We start from the raw sequence: 19,002 nt of genomic DNA on the forward strand, positions 1-19,002 counted from the left end.
AATACTAATACTAATACTAATACTAATACCAATACTAATACTAATACTAATACTAATACTAATACTAATACTAATACTAATACTAATACTAATACTAATACTAATACTAATACTAATACTATTACTAATACTAATACTAATACTAATACTAATACTAATACTAATACTAATACTTATACTAATACTAATACTAATACTAATACTAATACTAATACTAATACTTATACTAATAATAATACTAATACTAATACTAATACTAATACTAATACTAATACTAATACTAATACTAATACTAATACTAATACTAATACTAATACTAATACTAATACTAATACTAATACGGAGGTTTAGCTTCATTCGGTATCGTTAGGGATCGATAAGTTAATGTCAAGTTTACGACCAACCAGATTAAGTTAACCCATCTCTACCTCCTTGGCAAATGAGCGAAACTACGCCCCAAAGTATGCAACAAAGTAATTGTTATCGTTTTCGCATTGTGTTCATTTTTATATTTTAATTATTTGCTACTTTATATTTCACTCTTTGAAAACAATTTGCAAATGAAATTGCTTTTTGTTTGGTTTCACTTGGCAAGTTTGGCTTCGTTTGGTTTGGTATGGTTTGACTTTTTGTACTCAAATTTTTATGCATTTGTAATTCCTTATATTTGCAGTTTAATTTCTTCATTACTTTACTAATTTTGTCTAAATATTTTCAATTATTTTTGCTTAATTTTAGCATCTGCAACTGATTGCACCACTAATTGAAATTGCTATGTGGCTGCTGCCTGCTTCTGTTGGCTTTTACTGGCTTCTGCTGGCTTCTGCCTGAGTGCCTTCAAACAGTTGCATTTGAAGAGACAAAAAAGTGCAGTAAAACCGCAACTAATTTCGAGGATTACGAGTAAAGCATTTTAATTACTAAATTTCTTTTTAGTATTGCTAATAAGATATTAAGGAAATGTTATACAAATTCTTTAGCACATAACATAACTTTTAATGCATTTATTTTACATGCATAAGCTACATGCGAATACTTACTGCATATATACGAACATACATACGTCCTCATACTTACATACACACACCAACATTTTTTTATTAACTGGCATTATAACGCAATGCAAGAGAAAAATATTGACTAACAGATAATGTAAGATGTTTAGTAACACTTCTGCGTCGCATGTCTACTCGAATCCTGCTCTCCCGATTTGCAAACAATCGAGACCAGAACTTTCATTCGAATTTCATTTAACAGAATAATCTGGAATCTCTGGAATCTGGCACCAAGATACATTAAAAGATTTGTCAACAGCCTGAATATGGCGAGCTTGGCTTGGAGAACTCTTTGCAGGTATAACACAACACAATTGTCCCTTCTAATATACCTTCTGATCAAAAATGAACGAGACGCCTATTTTTGAACTCCTGCGCTTATCCAATCGGTAAATTTTTTTTTATTTTCACGCTAGCAACACTATTATACACATACTGTCAAAGTTTAACGCATATCGTAAGAGTAGTTTTTGTTTGGCGTCTATACAAAAACTCGAAAAATTTTCATGTGGCGATTTTTATAATGGATCAAAAATTACAACAAATGTGCCGAAACTGTTAAAAAATGTTAAAAAAAGGCCTTTGGTGATTTGTGTGTGTCGCAACCACGAGTATACGAATGGTTTAAAAGGTTCAAAGACGATCGTACAAGCTCGGACCATGATAAGATCCCTGACGGCTCAACAACTTCTGTTACTGAAGAAAACATTGAATCGACGAAGCAGATCGTGTTGGAAAATCGTTGTGAACCGATTAGAGAGATTGCAGTGTTGTTGTGCATCTCATATGGATCGACCGAACACATTTTTGGGTTTGAAACGCATCGCTTCTCGGCTGGTGGCAAAAAAGCTGAATTTCATTCAAAAAAAGCAGCGTTTTTTGGTCAAAAACTCGACCAATATCATCAACCAAGCACCGTACTCTCCAGATATAGCCCCGTGTGACTTTTTCCTCTTGCCCTGACTCAAATTGCCATTGCAAGGAACGCGTTTTGAGACCATAGAAGCTATAAGGTAAAAATCGCCACACGAAAATTTTTCGACTTTTTGTATAGAAGCCAAACAAAAACTGATCGTACGATATGCGTTAAACTTTGACCGAATGTGTATAATAGTGTTGCCAGCGTGAAAATTAAAAAAATTTACCGATTAGATAAGCGCGGGAATCCAGGTTCCCGTGATTAAGTTCTTTTTTGATCATAAGGTAATTAATAGAAAATGTACTCCATATGTGCATATACATGAGTTTTATTCTTATATTTGAATTTATTTTTAAAAAGAAAAATATGTTTTCATATTTCAAAATAAATTTATTAAAAATTAAATTTTAAGTTTTTATTTAAATGTATATCTAGCAGAACCACAATTTTATTATATAAAATTAAATTACAAGCTTAATTTAAAAACAGCACAAAGAAGAAGACTAATGCAAATTTAATTAAATAATAAGTTAAAAGAATCTGAAGTTCGGTGGTGAACTGAGCTGCTTACATTCAGATTTTATTAAACAATCAAATTGCTGTTTAATTTCCAATTTAAGCATTTATTTAAATATCTAATAGGTTTGAGTTTATAAAATGTTAGGAACCACGTAACCTTCTTTTATGTTACGATCTATAACTAGATGTGATTTGTCACCAATGGTATTTGCATGCTTCATCATCGAAGTATTTTCGGTGTAATTTAATATCTTTCTTCTTCCTAAATCCAATCGGCGATCCCTCTTTATTGCTATTAAAGATATATCGACACCTATTGCAATGGAGCCAACGTTAGTGAGGTGAAATATACTCAGGGACTTATAGCCCTTTACACAGATGCACGAAAGGCTCTCAACAGACCTCCGCCTAACATCTCCCGGGGAGAACGACTTCTCCCCGTGCAGCAAAAACTATCCTACTTCAATTGCGATGAGGATGAAGCCGAGTGCTAAACAGTTGCTTTTCATGCATAAACACGTCTGCACCTAATATGTGCCAAAACTGCAGCTCTACTCTTTATGACTCCTTACGCGAGACTATGACATCACAAAAAGGAATGTTTGCTGAAGTTCGGAACGGAAAATCTTCTTCTGCAAAACAATATCAATTCATCAATTATCAATGACCAATTCTGATAAAAATATTCAAGAGTTCTTATCATGCAAATATTTATATTGGGTTTCTTGTTTTGAATGCAGTAAAAAACTTTCGTCATCTCAGTAGTAGATAATATGTAAGTTTGGCCAAATGCAAAAAAAAAAAACAAAATTAACGACAATTTATCAAAACTTGATTTAAATGCACCTTATTTATTTTCCTCAGAAACCTATATATATTTTATAGCATAAAGGATACTTATTAAAGAACTGATTATGTTCAGTATATAAACACAGACTGGAATTTTTAGACTGGAATTTTGGTAAGACATATCCTTCTCTAATGCATTAACATAATTTCATAATATTTGCACATATTTAATAAGGGAAAAGTTATTAAATCGTACTTAATATATTTGATTCAACATATAGTTCTTACAGAAATATATTATTATTTTTAAATATAGATTTGGTTTAGTTTACATTCAGAATGTCGTGTAATTGCCAATCATTTCTTAACTTGATGCCGGTATGATGATCAGTACTCGATGAAGGTATAACTATTCAATCTTTATATTTTCGAGTATTCAGATAGAAGTTGTTCCCAAAATTGCTCTCACAGAGAACCGAAAAAGTTTCGTTACTAAAATTTACCAATATATGGTATTATATTGAAATATATTGAAAGCATTCCCGTCTAAATGGATCGCTATACCCTAATTTTTTCCCAATAAAATATGCTTTATATGAGAAATAGAAGTAGTGAAAACCAAATTTCATAATTAAAACAAATATTTTAGCTGGCGTGTAATGTATTTCAGGTTTAAAATATTCGCGGGTTAGTACAAAATAAGACTAGGACGTGACGAGTTCCGATAAGTTCATTGTTATTAGTAAATACCACCGAGTGTTTTCGTATCTGTGTTATGTTACGACCTCTTCGTATTTATAGTATGTAGATGATTTACTTTAGGTGTAATAGTTGATACCAGAGACGTTATATCTTAGTTTTATTAGCCTTGGAATTTCTAGTCTTGATCCTAAACGGATTTGTTAAATATTTTAGTTGGCATGTGATATATTTTATGTTCAAAATATTCACGGGTTTGTACAAAATAAGACAAGGACGTGACGAGTTCCGATAAGTTCATTGTTATTAGTAAACAACATCGAGTGTTGTCGTATCTGTGTCACGACTTCTCCAGAGACTTCATATCTTAGTTTTATTAGTCTTGGGACTTCTAGTGTTGATGTTAAACGTATTTGTTAAATAAATTCGTCTTTTTCTTGACACAAACTGGGTCCTCACTGAGTTTTCTTACCCTCGCATAAACAGTTATACTGCCTTATTTCAAGATCATCCGTAGTTTCGGTTGACTCATTATCGCATGCATGTGATCGGTTTATGCACATGTCATGTGGGTTTCCTTCTAATACTGGAGTCCTAATATTGCATTCCAGATTTCGAACCAACTGTTGTACCATACCATTTCTTGGAAGGCTTTCATCAGAGTGACTGTGCAACAAACTTTTTATTTTATTTCGCGTCTCCTTGAAATCAAATTCTCGAGGAAAAGTGATTTCACCTGAATGAAAAAGTTTTATATATTACTTTGATTTGAATTATTAAGATGATATGCTTTATAAACATTTATATTCTTTTATTGGAAACTTACTGTTGTTAATGGAACTGAAATGGGCACGCATGTGTGTAACCTTGCCAGGTTTTAATGCTAACAGATCAGGTTTAACTGAATGGACCACTGGATTTGAATTTGCCGCCATTTTTTCCAAATTGACAAACTTTTGTCTTGTTTTTATAACGTGGCCATTAGTTGAGGGGCAATCAAAGGACTGTTTTCCGCCAATATTTCTGCCTACAAAAAACGGTAGATTTTGATTCTCTGCAGATTCATTAATTTCGTTATCGTCATAGGTGACGTGAAGACTCATTTCCGTACGTTTGTTTTGAATATTAAAATTTTAAAAATGACTGTAGATTTTGGGGACTTCCGTTTTTAATTTTTGTGCGAAATCCCAAATTTTTCAATAACATAAGATTTTTAGTACATTACATAGACCAGCTGAATTTTGAAGTTGTGTAGAGTCGAAAAAATATATTATGATTTCAGTAAAAACTTAATTCACAAGTAAACAAAAATGTTTCTGACATTTAACTGAAAGCTGAATACTGAGTTATATTTTTTGACAGCAAAAATTTGTTAAATCTTTTTTTATAAAAAATAAAATTTTACTACATTACCGTATTTCTCGTACTTCGATTTCTGTTTTATTATGTGGCCGTAATTCAATGGAGGCTTCGATTTAAACTCCCATAAAACTCCCATAATCCAAAGTGAAGTAATGGAAATTAGTTAGTCACATATAGAGTTTGGTGCAGTTCGACCCATCATTTGTTTCGTATTTTATACATCAGCTACTATACATTTTATACAGCTAATATTCTTACGAATTAAACTTACCGGAAAGAGAAATCAAAAACAATTTCTGCACAGCCAATGCAAAATCTCTGCGTATGTGTAGAATGGCCTAGTGTGTGTAGAAATAAAATCGCTTGAGTTGAGAAGTCCTCTTGTATTTAATGTTCTTGATATAACAAAGCTAAATACACGATGTGAGTCCTTGATAAATATACGCGAGATGTCACTTGTTCGATTTTTGTTCGCTTTGCTGCGAAATATATTTACTAGACCAAGTGAAAGACCTGCTGTTGATCAGCAGGCCGATTCCACTAATGACTATTGCTAAAACTCCATTCTCTTCGATAAAATTCTTAAATAAGCGATTTTTATTTTAAGAGAATTGTCCATCGTGTGATTCTGCCAACACAATATCTTCGCTAAATTTATCCGGCGATGTGTATAATGCTGAAATTTATTGAAATGTCAAAATAAAATCAAAAATGTAAACAAATATCAGCTGTTGGAATCATAATTTAAATTTGACATTTAGGAGCAGATACTGCGTCAAAAAAGTGTTCAGCTATTTGAAATTTAAATTAAAATAAAATTAATATAACATTGGTGCGTAGATTAATTAAATAATGGACTATTTGATAAGAAAGCGATTTTTTTTCTGCTCATATGAGAGATTCACGAAATATTTGCACATATTTAATAAGGGAAAAGTTATTAAATCGTACTTAATATATTTGATTCAACATATAGTTCTTACAGAAATATATTATTATTTTTAAATATAGATTTGGTTTAGTTTACATTCAGAATGTCGTGTAATTGCCAATCATTTCTTAACTTGATGCCGGTATGATGATCAGTACTCGATGAAGGTATAACTATTCAATCTTTATATTTTCGAGTATTCAGATAGAAGTTGTTCCCAAAATTGCTCTCACAGAGAACCGAAAAAGTTTCGTTACTAAAATTTACCAATATATGGTATTATATTGAAATATATTGAAAGCATTCCCGTCTAAATGGATCGCTATACCCTAATTTTTTCCCAATAAAATATGCTTTATATGAGAAATAGAAGTAGTGAAAACCAAATTTCATAATTAAAACAAATATTTTAGCTGGCGTGTAATGTATTTCAGGTTTAAAATATTCGCGGGTTAGTACAAAATAAGACTAGGACGTGACGAGTTCCGATAAGTTCATTGTTATTAGTAAATACCACCGAGTGTTTTCGTATCTGTGTTATGTTACGACCTCTTCGTATTTATAGTATGTAGATGATTTACTTTAGGTGTAATAGTTGATACCAGAGACGTTATATCTTAGTTTTATTAGCCTTGGAATTTCTAGTCTTGATCCTAAACGGATTTGTTAAATATTTTAGTTGGCATGTGATATATTTTATGTTCAAAATATTCACGGGTTTGTACAAAATAAGACAAGGACGTGACGAGTTCCGATAAGTTCATTGTTATTAGTAAACAACATCGAGTGTTGTCGTATCTGTGTCACGACTTCTCCAGAGACTTCATATCTTAGTTTTATTAGTCTTGGGACTTCTAGTGTTGATGTTAAACGTATTTGTTAAATAAATTCGTCTTTTTCTTGACACAAACTGGGTCCTCACTGAGTTTTCTTACCCTCGCATAAACAGTTATACTGCCTTATTTCAAGATCATCCGTAGTTTCGGTTGACTCATTATCGCATGCATGTGATCGGTTTATGCACATGTCATGTGGGTTTCCTTCTAATACTGGAGTCCTAATATTGCATTCCAGATTTCGAACCAACTGTTGTACCATACCATTTCTTGGAAGGCTTTCATCAGAGTGACTGTGCAACAAACTTTTTATTTTATTTCGCGTCTCCTTGAAATCAAATTCTCGAGGAAAAGTGATTTCACCTGAATGAAAAAGTTTTATATATTACTTTGATTTGAATTATTAAGATGATATGCTTTATAAACATTTATATTCTTTTATTGGAAACTTACTGTTGTTAATGGAACTGAAATGGGCACGCATGTGTGTAACCTTGCCAGGTTTTAATGCTAACAGATCAGGTTTAACTGAATGGACCACTGGATTTGAATTTGCCGCCATTTTTTCCAAATTGACAAACTTTTGTCTTGTTTTTATAACGTGGCCATTAGTTGAGGGGCAATCAAAGGACTGTTTTCCGCCAATATTTCTGCCTACAAAAAACGGTAGATTTTGATTCTCTGCAGATTCATTAATTTCGTTATCGTCATAGGTGACGTGAAGACTCATTTCCGTACGTTTGTTTTGAATATTAAAATTTTAAAAATGACTGTAGATTTTGGGGACTTCCGTTTTTAATTTTTGTGCGAAATCCCAAATTTTTCAATAACATAAGATTTTTAGTACATTACATAGACCAGCTGAATTTTGAAGTTGTGTAGAGTCGAAAAAATATATTATGATTTCAGTAAAAACTTAATTCACAAGTAAACAAAAATGTTTCTGACATTTAACTGAAAGCTGAATACTGAGTTATATTTTTTGACAGCAAAAATTTGTTAAATCTTTTTTTATAAAAAATAAAATTTTACTACATTACCGTATTTCTCGTACTTCGATTTCTGTTTTATTATGTGGCCGTAATTCAATGGAGGCTTCGATTTAAACTCCCATAAAACTCCCATAATCCAAAGTGAAGTAATGGAAATTAGTTAGTCACATATAGAGTTTGGTGCAGTTCGACCCATCATTTGTTTCGTATTTTATACATCAGCTACTATACATTTTATACAGCTAATATTCTTACGAATTAAACTTACCGGAAAGAGAAATCAAAAAAAATTTCTGCACAGCCAATGCAAAATCTCTGCGTATGTGTAGAATGGCCTAGTGTGTGTAGAAATAAAATCGCTTGAGTTGAGAAGTCCTCTTGTATTTAATGTTCTTGATATAACAAAGCTAAATACACGATGTGAGTCCTTGATAAATATACGCGAGATGTCACTTGTTCGATTTTTGTTCGCTTTGCTGCGAAATATATTTACTAGACCAAGTGAAAGACCTGCTGTTGATCAGCAGGCCGATTCCACTAATGACTATTGCTAAAACTCCATTCTCTTCGATAAAATTCTTAAATAAGCGATTTTTATTTTAAGAGAATTGTCCATCGTGTGATTCTGCCAACACAATATCTTCGCTAAATTTATCCGGCGATGTGTATAATGCTGAAATTTATTGAAATGTCAAAATAAAATCAAAAATGTAAACAAATATCAGCTGTTGGAATCATAATTTAAATTTGACATTTAGGAGCAGATACTGCGTCAAAAAAGTGTTCAGCTATTTGAAATTTAAATTAAAATAAAATTAATATAACATTGGTGCGTAGATTAATTAAATAATGGACTATTTGATAAGAAAGCGATTTTTTTTCTGCTCATATGAGAGATTCACGAAATATTTGCACATATTTAATAAGGGAAAAGTTATTAAATCGTACTTAATATATTTGATTCAACATATAGTTCTTACAGAAATATATTATTATTTTTAAATATAGATTTGGTTTAGTTTACATTCAGAATGTCGTGTAATTGCCAATCATTTCTTAACTTGATGCCGGTATGATGATCAGTACTCGATGAAGGTATAACTATTCAATCTTTATATTTTCGAGTATTCAGATAGAAGTTGTTCCCAAAATTGCTCTCACAGAGAACCGAAAAAGTTTCGTTACTAAAATTTACCAATATATGGTATTATATTGAAATATATTGAAAGCATTCCCGTCTAAATGGATCGCTATACCCTAATTTTTTCCCAATAAAATATGCTTTATATGAGAAATAGAAGTAGTGAAAACCAAATTTCATAATTAAAACAAATATTTTAGCTGGCGTGTAATGTATTTCAGGTTTAAAATATTCGCGGGTTAGTACAAAATAAGACTAGGACGTGACGAGTTCCGATAAGTTCATTGTTATTAGTAAATACCACCGAGTGTTTTCGTATCTGTGTTATGTTACGACCTCTTCGTATTTATAGTATGTAGATGATTTACTTTAGGTGTAATAGTTGATACCAGAGACGTTATATCTTAGTTTTATTAGCCTTGGAATTTCTAGTCTTGATCCTAAACGGATTTGTTAAATATTTTAGTTGGCATGTGATATATTTTATGTTCAAAATATTCACGGGTTTGTACAAAATAAGACAAGGACGTGACGAGTTCCGATAAGTTCATTATTATTAGTAAACAACATCGAGTGTTGTCGTATCTGTGTCACGACTTCTCCAGAGACTTCATATCTTAGTTTTATTAGTCTTGGGACTTCTAGTGTTGATGTTAAACGTATTTGTTAAATAAATTCGTCTTTTTCTTGACACAAACTGGGTCCTCACTGAGTTTTCTTACCCTCGCATAAACAGTTATACTGCCTTATTTCAAGATCATCCGTAGTTTCGGTTGACTCATTATCGCATGCATGTGATCGGTTTATGCACATGTCATGTTTCCTTCTAATACTGGAGTCCTAATATTGCATTCCAGATTTCGAACCAACTGTTGTACCATACCATTTCTTGGAAGGCTTTCATCAGAGTGACTGTGCAACAAACTTTTTATTTTATTTCGCGTCTCCTTGAAATCAAATTCTCGAGGAAAAGTGATTTCACCTGAATGAAAAAGTTTTATATATTACTTTGATTTGAATTATTAAGATGATATGCTTTATAAACATTTATATTCTTTTATTGGAAACTTACTGTTGTTAATGGAACTGAAATGGGCACGCATGTGTGTAACCTTGCCAGGTTTTAATGCTAACAGATCAGGTTTAACTGAATGGACCACTGGATTTGAATTTGCCGCCATTTTTTCCAAATTGACAAACTTTTGTCTTGTTTTTATAACGTGGCCATTAGTTGAGGGGCAATCAAAGGACTGTTTTCCGCCAATATTTCTGCCTACAAAAAACGGTAGATTTTGATTCTCTGCAGATTCATTAATTTCGTTATCGTCATAGGTGACGTGAAGACTCATTTCCGTACGTTTGTTTTGAATATTAAAATTTTAAAAATGACTGTAGATTTTGGGGACTTCCGTTTTTAATTTTTGTGCGAAATCCCAAATTTTTCAATAACATAAGATTTTTAGTACATTACATAGACCAGCTGAATTTTGAAGTTGTGTAGAGTCGAAAAAATATATTATGATTTCAGTAAAAACTTAATTCACAAGTAAACAAAAATGTTTCTGACATTTAACTGAAAGCTGAATACTGAGTTATATTTTTTGACAGCAAAAATTTGTTAAATCTTTTTTTATAAAAAATAAAATTTTACTACATTACCGTATTTCTCGTACTTCGATTTCTGTTTTATTATGTGGCCGTAATTCAATGGAGGCTTCGATTTAAACTCCCATAAAACTCCCATAATCCAAAGTGAAGTAATGGAAATTAGTTAGTCACATATAGAGTTTGGTGCAGTTCGACCCATCATTTGTTTCGTATTTTATACATCAGCTACTATACATTTTATACAGCTAATATTCTTACGAATTAAACTTACCGGAAAGAGAAATCAAAAACAATTTCTGCACAGCCAATGCAAAATCTCTGCGTATGTGTAGAATGGCCTAGTGTGTGTAGAAATAAAATCGCTTGAGTTGAGAAGTCCTCTTGTATTTAATGTTCTTGATATAACAAAGCTAAATACACGATGTGAGTCCTTGATAAATATACGCGAGATGTCACTTGTTCGATTTTTGTTCGCTTTGCTGCGAAATATATTTACTAGACCAAGTGAAAGACCTGCTGTTGATCAGCAGGCCGATTCCACTAATGACTATTGCTAAAACTCCATTCTCTTCGATAAAATTCTTAAATAAGCGATTTTTATTTTAAGAGAATTGTCCATCGTGTGATTCTGCCAACACAATATCTTCGCTAAATTTATCCGGCGATGTGTATAATGCTGAAATTTATTGAAATGTCAAAATAAAATCAAAAATGTAAACAAATATCAGCTGTTGGAATCATAATTTAAATTTGACATTTAGGAGCAGATACTGCGTCAAAAAAGTGTTCAGCTATTTGAAATTTAAATTAAAATAAAATTAATATAACATTGGTGCGTAGATTAATTAAATAATGGACTATTTGATAAGAAAGCGATTTTTTTTCTGCTCATATGAGAGATTCACGAAATATTTGCACATATTTAATAAGGGAAAAGTTATTAAATCGTACTTAATACTTATTTGATTCAACATATAGTTCTTACAGAAATATATTATTATTTTTAAATATAGATTTGGTTTAGTTTACATTCAGAATGTCGTGTAATTGCCAATCATTTCTTAACTTGATGCCGGTATGATGATCAGTACTCGATGAAGGTATAACTATTCAATCTTTATATTTTCGAGTATTCAGATAGAAGTTGCTCCCAAAATTGCTCTCACAGAGAACCGAAAAAGTTTCGTTACTAAAATTTACCAATATATGGTATTATATTGAAATATATTGAAAGCATTCCCGTCTAAATGGATCGCTATACCCTAATTTTTTCCCAATAAAATATGCTTTATATGAGAAATAGAAGTAGTGAAAACCAAATTTCATAATTAAAACAAATATTTTAGCTGGCGTGTAATGTATTTCAGGTTTAAAATATTCGCGGGTTAGTACAAAATAAGACTAGGACGTGACGAGTTCCGATAAGTTCATTGTTATTAGTAAATACCACCGAGTGTTTTCGTATCTGTGTTATGTTACGACCTCTTCGTATTTATAGTATGTAGATGATTTACTTTAGGTGTAATAGTTGATACCAGAGACGTTATATCTTAGTTTTATTAGCCTTGGAATTTCTAGTCTTGATCCTAAACGGATTTGTTAAATATTTTAGTTGGCATGTGATATATTTTATGTTCAAAATATTCATGGGTTTGTACAAAATAAGACAAGGACGTGACGAGTTCCGATAAGTTCATTGTTATTAGTAAACAACATCGAGTGTTGTCGTATCTGTGTCACGACTTCTCCAGAGACTTCATATCTTAGTTTTATTAGTCTTGGGACTTCTAGTGTTGATGTTAAACGTATTTGTTAAATAAATTCGTCTTTTTCTTGACACAAACTGGGTCCTCACTGAGTTTTCTTACCCTCGCATAAACAGTTATACTGCCTTATTTCAAGATCATCCGTAGTTTCGGTTGACTCATTATCGCATGCATGTGATCGGTTTATGCACATGTCATGTGGGTTTCCTTCTAATACTGGAGTCCTAATATTGCATTCCAGATTTCGAACCAACTGTTGTACCATACCATTTCTTGGAAGGCTTTCATCAGAGTGACTGTGCAACAAACTTTTTATTTTATTTCGCGTCTCCTTGAAATCAAATTCTCGAGGAAAAGTGATTTCACCTGAATGAAAAAGTTTTATATATTACTTTGATTTGAATTATTAAGATGATATGCTTTATAAACATTTATATTCTTTTATTGGAAACTTACTGTTGTTAATGGAACTGAAATGGGCACGCATGTGTGTAACCTTGCCAGGTTTTAATGCTAACAGATCAGGTTTAACTGAATGGACCACTGGATTTGAATTTGCCGCCATTTTTTCCAAATTGACAAACTTTTGTCTTGTTTTTATAACGTGGCCATTAGTTGAGGGGCAATCAAAGGACTGTTTTCCGCCAATATTTCTGCCTACAAAAAACGGTAGATTTTGATTCTCTGCAGATTCATTAATTTCGTTATCGTCATAGGTGACGTGAAGACTCATTTCCGTACGTTTGTTTTGAATATTAAAATTTTAAAAATGACTGTAGATTTTGGGGACTTCCGTTTTTAATTTTTGTGCGAAATCCCAAATTTTTCAATAACATAAGATTTTTAGTACATTACATAGACCAGCTGAATTTTGAAGTTGTGTAGAGTCGAAAAAATATATTATGATTTCAGTAAAAACTTAATTCACAAGTAAACAAAAATGTTTCTGACATTTAACTGAAAGCTGAATACTGAGTTATATTTTTTGACAGCAAAAATTTGTTAAATCTTTTTTTATAAAAAATAAAATTTTACTACATTACCGTATTTCTCGTACTTCGATTTCTGTTTTATTATGTGGCCGTAATTCAATGGAGGCTTCGATTTAAACTCCCATAAAACTCCCATAATCCAAAGTGAAGTAATGGAAATTAGTTAGTCACATATAGAGTTTGGTGCAGTTCGACCCATCATTTGTTTCGTATTTTATACATCAGCTACTATACATTTTATACAGCTAATATTCTTACGAATTAAACTTACCGGAAAGAGAAATCAAAAACAATTTCTGCACAGCCAATGCAAAATCTCTGCGTATGTGTAGAATGGCCTAGTGTGTGTAGAAATAAAATCGCTTGAGTTGAGAAGTCCTCTTGTATTTAATGTTCTTGATATAACAAAGCTAAATACACGATATGAGTCCTTGATAAATATACGCGAGATGTCACTTGTTCGATTTTTGTTCGCTTTGCTGCGAAATATATTTACTAGACCAAGTGAAAGACCTGCTGTTGATCAGCAGGCCGATTCCACTAATGACTATTGCTAAAACTCCATTCTCTTCGATAAAATTCTTAAATAAGCAATTTTTATTTTAAGAGAATTGTCCATCGTGTGATTCTGCCAACACAATATCTTCGCTAAATTTATCCGGCGATGTCTATAATGCTGAAATTTATTGAAATGTCAAAATAAAATCAAAAATGTAAACAAATATCAGCTGTTGGAATCATAATTTAAATTTGACATTTAGGAGCAGATACTGCGTCAAAAAAGTGTTCAGCTATTTGAAATTTAAATTAAAAATAAAATTAATATAACATTGGTGCGTAGATTAATTAAATAATGGACTATTTGATAAGAAAGCGATTTTTTTTCTGCTCATATGAGAGATTCACGAAATATTTGCACATATTTAATAAGGGAAAAGTTATTAAATCGTACTTAATATATTTGATTCAACATATAGTTCTTACAGAAATATATTATTATTTTTAAATATAGATTTGGTTTAGTTTACATTCAGAATGTCGTGTAATTGCCAATCATTTCTTAACTTGATGCCGGTATGATGATCAGTACTCGATGAAGGTATAACTATTCAATCTTTATATTTTCGAGTATTCAGATAGAAGTTGTTCCCAAAATTGCTCTCACAGAGAACCGAAAAAGTTTCGTTACTAAAATTTACCAATATATGGTATTATATTGAAATATATTGAAAGCATTCCCGTCTAAATGGATCACTATACCCTAATTTTTTCCCAATAAAATATGCTTTATATGAGAAATAGAAGTAGTGAAAACCAAATTTCATAATTAAAACAAATATTTTAGCTGGCGTGTAATGTATTTCAGGTTTAAAATATTCGCGGGTTAGTACAAAATAAGACTAGGACGTGACGAGTTCCGATAAGTTCATTGTTATTAGTAAATACCACCGAGTGTTTTCGTATCTGTGTTATGTTACGACCTCTTCGTATTTATAGTATGTAGATGATTTACTTTAGGTGTAATAGTTGATACCAGAGACGTTATATCTTAGTTTTATTAGCCTTGGAATTTCTAGTCTTGATCCTAAACGGATTTGTTAAATATTTTAGTTGGCATGTGATATATTTTATGTTCAAAATATTCACGGGTTTGTACAAAATAAGACAAGGACGTGACGAGTTCCGATAAGTTCATTGTTATTAGTAAACAACATCGAGTGTTGTCGTATCTGTGTCACGACTTCTCCAGAGACTTCATATCTTAGTTTTATTAGTCTTGGGACTTCTAGTGTTGATGTTAAACGTATTTGTTAAATAAATTCGTCTTTTTCTTGACACAAACTGGGTCCTCACTGAGTTTTCTTACCCTCGCATAAACAGTTATACTGCCTTATTTCAAGATCATCCGTAGTTTCGGTTGACTCATTATCGCATGCATGTGATCGGTTTATGCACATGTCATGTGGGTTTCCTTCTAATACTGGAGTCCTAATATTGCATTCCAGATTTCGAACCAACTGTTGTACCATACCATTTCTTGGAAGGCTTTCATCAGAGTGACTGTGCAACAAACTTTTTATTTTATTTCGCGTCTCCTTGAAATCAAATTCTCGAGGAAAAGTGATTTCACCTGAATGAAAAAGTTTTATATATTACTTTGATTTGAATTATTAAGATGATATGCTTTATAAACATTTATATTCTTTTATTGGAAACTTACTGTTGTTAATGGAACTGAAATGGGCACGCATGTGTGTAACCTTGCCAGGTTTTAATGCTAACAGATCAGGTTTAACTGAATGGACCACTGGATTTGAATTTGCCGCCATTTTTTCCAAATTGACAAACTTTTGTCTTGTTTTTATAACGTGGCCATTAGTTGAGGGGCAATCAAAGGACTGTTTTCCGCCAATATTTCTGCCTACAAAAAACGGTAGATTTTGATTCTCTGCAGATTCATTAATTTCGTTATCGTCATAGGTGACGTGAAGACTCATTTCCGTACGTTTGTTTTGAATATTAAAATTTTAAAAATGACTGTAGATTTTGGGGACTTCCGTTTTTAATTTTTGTGCGAAATCCCAAATTTTTCAATAACATAAGATTTTTAGTACATTACATAGACCAGCTGAATTTTGAAGTTGTGTAGAGTCGAAAAAATATATTATGATTTCAGTAAAAACTTAATTCACAAGTAAACAAAAATGTTTCTGACATTTAACTGAAAGCTGAATACTGAGTTATATTTTTTGACAGCAAAAATTTGTTAAATCTTTTTTTATAAAAAATAAAATTTTACTACATTACCGTATTTCTCGTACTTCGATTTCTGTTTTATTATGTGGCCGTAATTCAATGGAGGCTTCGATTTAAACTCCCATAATCCAAAGTGAAGTAATGGAAATTAGTTAGTCACATATAGAGTTTGGTGCAGTTCGACCCATCATTTGTTTCGTATTTTATACATCAGCTACTATACATTTTATACAGCTAATATTCTTACGAATTAAACTTACCGGAAAGAGAAATCAAAAACAATTTCTGCACAGCCAATGCAAAATCTCTGCGTATGTGTAGAATGGCCTAGTGTGTGTAGAAATAAAATCGCTTGAGTTGAGAAGTCCTCTTGTATTTAATGTTCTTGATATAACAAAGCTAAATACACGATGTGAGTCCTTGATAAATATACGCGAGATGTCACTTGTTCGATTTTTGTTCGCTTTGCTGCGAAATATATTTACTAGACCAAGTGAAAGACCTGCTGTTGATCAGCAGGCCGATTCCACTAATGACTATTGCTAAAACTCCATTCTCTTCGATAAAATTCTTAAATAAGCGATTTTTATTTTAAGAGAATTGTCCATCGTGTGATTCTGCCAACACAATATCTTCGCTAAATTTATCCGGCGATGTGTATAATGCTGAAATTTATTGAAATGTCAAAATAAAATCAAAAATGTAAACAAATATCAGCTGTTGGAATCATAATTTAAATTTGACATTTAGGAGCAGATACTGCGTCAAAAAAGTGTTCAGCTATTTGAAATTTAAATTAAAATAAAATTAATATAACATTGGTGCGTAGATTAATTAAATAATGGACTATTTGATAAGAAAGCGATTTTTTTTCTGCTCATATGAGAGATTCACGAAATATTTGCACATATTTAATAAGGGAAAAGTTATTAAATCGTACTTAATATATTTGATTCAACATATAGTTCTTACAGAAATATATTATTATTTTTAAATATAGATTTGGTTTAGTTTACATTCAGAATGTCGTGTAATTGCCAATCATTTCTTAACTTGATGCCGGTATGATGATCAGTACTCGATGAAGGTATAACTATTCAATCTTTATATTTTCGAGTATTCAGATAGAAGTTGTTCCCAAAATTGCTCTCACAGAGAACCGAAAAAGTTTCGTTACTAAAATTTACCAATATATGGTATTATATTGAAATATATTGAAAGCATTCCCGTCTAAATGGATCGCTATACCCTAATTTTTTCCCAATAAAATATGCTTTATATGAGAAATAGAAGTAGTGAAAACCAAATTTCATAATTAAAACAAATATTTTAGCTGGCTTGTAATGTATTTCAGGTTTAAATATTCGCGGGTTGTACAAAATAAGACTAGGACGTGCGAGTTCCGATAGTTCATTGTTATTGTAAATACCACCGAGTGTTTTCGTATCTGTGTTATGTTCGACCTCTTCGTATTTATAGTATGTAGATGATTTACTTTAGGTGTAATAGTTGATACCAGAGACGTTATATCTTAGTTTAATTAGCCTTGAATTTCTAGTCTTGATCCTAAACGGATTTGTTAAATATTTTAGTTGGCATGTGATATATTTTATGTTCAAAATATTCACGGGTTTGTACAAAATAAGACAAGGACGTGACGAGTTCCGATAAGTTCATTGTTATTAGTAAACAACATCGAGTGTTGTCGTATCTGTGTCACGACTTCTCCAGAGACTTCATATCTTAGTTTTATTAGTCTTGGGACTTCTAGTGTTGATGTTAAACGTATTTGTTAAATAAATTCGTCTTTTTCTTGACACAAACTGGGTCCTCACTGAGTTTTCTTACCCTCGCATAAACAGTTATACTGCCTTATTTCAAGATCATCCGTAGTTTCGGTTGACTCATTATCGCATGCATGTGATCGGTTTATGCACATGTCATGTGGGTTTCCTTCTAATACTGGAGTCCTAATATTGCATTCCAGATTTCGAACCAACTGTTGTACCATACCATTTCTTGGAAGGCTTTCATCAGAGTGACTGTGCAACAAACTTTTTATTTTATTTCGCGTCTCCTTGAAATCAAATTCTCGAGGAAAAGTGATTTCACCTGAATGAAAAAGTTTTATATATTACTTTGATTTGAATTATTAAGATGATATGCTTTATAAACATTTATATTCTTTTATTGGAAACTTACTGTTGTTAATGGAACTGAAATGGGCACGCATGTGTGTAACCTTGCCAGGTTTTAATGCTAACAGATCAGGTTTAACTGAATGGACCACTGGATTTGAATTTGCCGCCATTTTTTCCAAATTGACAAACTTTTGTCTTGTTTTTATAACGTGGCCATTAGTTGAGGGGCAATCAAAGGATTGTTTTCCACCAAGATTTCTGCCTACAAAAAACGGTAGATTTTCATTCTCTGCAGATTCATTAATTTCGTTATCGTCATAGGTGACGTGAAGACTCATTTCCGTACGTTTGTTTTGAATATTAAAATTTTAAAATTGACTGTAGATTTTGGGGACTTCCGTTTATAATTTTTGTGCGAAATCCCAAATTTTTCAATAACATAAGATTTTTAGTACATTACATAGACCAGCTGAATTTTGAAGTTGTGTAGAGTCG

At 31.8% G+C, this 19,002-nt stretch overlaps 6 protein-coding genes across 6 annotated transcripts; all 6 read right to left on the reverse strand.

The window, feature by feature from the left end:
• Positions 1-3,925: 3,925 nt before the first annotated feature.
• LOC119662434 lies at positions 3,926-5,287 on the reverse strand. Its single transcript, XM_038072053.1, has 2 exons — positions 4,808-5,287; positions 3,926-4,717 (listed from the first exon to the last, which is right to left on the reverse strand). Exons 1-2 carry the CDS (start codon positions 5,082-5,084, stop codon positions 4,437-4,439), a joined length of 558 nt encoding a protein of 185 aa, XP_037927981.1. The 5' UTR covers positions 5,085-5,287; the 3' UTR covers positions 3,926-4,436.
• A 1,394-nt stretch (positions 5,288-6,681) lies between these two features.
• Positions 6,682-8,043, reverse strand: LOC119662488. The gene is made up of 2 exons (XM_038072117.1): positions 7,564-8,043; positions 6,682-7,473 (listed from the first exon to the last, which is right to left on the reverse strand). Exons 1-2 carry the CDS (start codon positions 7,838-7,840, stop codon positions 7,193-7,195), a joined length of 558 nt encoding a protein of 185 aa, XP_037928045.1. The 5' UTR covers positions 7,841-8,043; the 3' UTR covers positions 6,682-7,192.
• A 1,394-nt stretch (positions 8,044-9,437) lies between these two features.
• LOC119689517 lies at positions 9,438-10,797 on the reverse strand. The gene is made up of 2 exons (XM_038104355.1): positions 10,316-10,797; positions 9,438-10,225 (listed from the first exon to the last, which is right to left on the reverse strand). Exons 1-2 carry the CDS (start codon positions 10,590-10,592, stop codon positions 10,047-10,049), a joined length of 456 nt encoding a protein of 151 aa, XP_037960283.1. The 5' UTR covers positions 10,593-10,797; the 3' UTR covers positions 9,438-10,046.
• A 1,394-nt stretch (positions 10,798-12,191) lies between these two features.
• Positions 12,192-13,553, reverse strand: LOC119689519. Its single transcript, XM_038104356.1, has 2 exons — positions 13,074-13,553; positions 12,192-12,983 (listed from the first exon to the last, which is right to left on the reverse strand). The coding sequence occupies exons 1-2, from the start codon at positions 13,348-13,350 to the stop codon at positions 12,703-12,705; spliced, it is 558 nt and encodes a 185-aa protein (XP_037960284.1). The 5' UTR covers positions 13,351-13,553; the 3' UTR covers positions 12,192-12,702.
• A 1,395-nt stretch (positions 13,554-14,948) lies between these two features.
• On the reverse strand, positions 14,949-16,310 carry LOC119662504. The gene is made up of 2 exons (XM_038072135.1): positions 15,831-16,310; positions 14,949-15,740 (listed from the first exon to the last, which is right to left on the reverse strand). Exons 1-2 carry the CDS (start codon positions 16,105-16,107, stop codon positions 15,460-15,462), a joined length of 558 nt encoding a protein of 185 aa, XP_037928063.1. The 5' UTR covers positions 16,108-16,310; the 3' UTR covers positions 14,949-15,459.
• A 1,607-nt stretch (positions 16,311-17,917) lies between these two features.
• On the reverse strand, positions 17,918-18,996 carry LOC119689916. The gene is made up of 2 exons (XM_038104850.1): positions 18,569-18,996; positions 17,918-18,478 (listed from the first exon to the last, which is right to left on the reverse strand). The coding sequence occupies exons 1-2, from the start codon at positions 18,843-18,845 to the stop codon at positions 18,198-18,200; spliced, it is 558 nt and encodes a 185-aa protein (XP_037960778.1). The 5' UTR covers positions 18,846-18,996; the 3' UTR covers positions 17,918-18,197.
• Between the last annotated feature and the right edge of the window lie 6 nt (positions 18,997-19,002).

This window comes from Teleopsis dalmanni, chromosome X (assembly GCF_002237135.1).
Source record: "Teleopsis dalmanni isolate 2A chromosome X, ASM223713v2, whole genome shotgun sequence".
NCBI classification, from domain to species: Eukaryota; Metazoa; Arthropoda; class Insecta; order Diptera; family Diopsidae; genus Teleopsis; species Teleopsis dalmanni.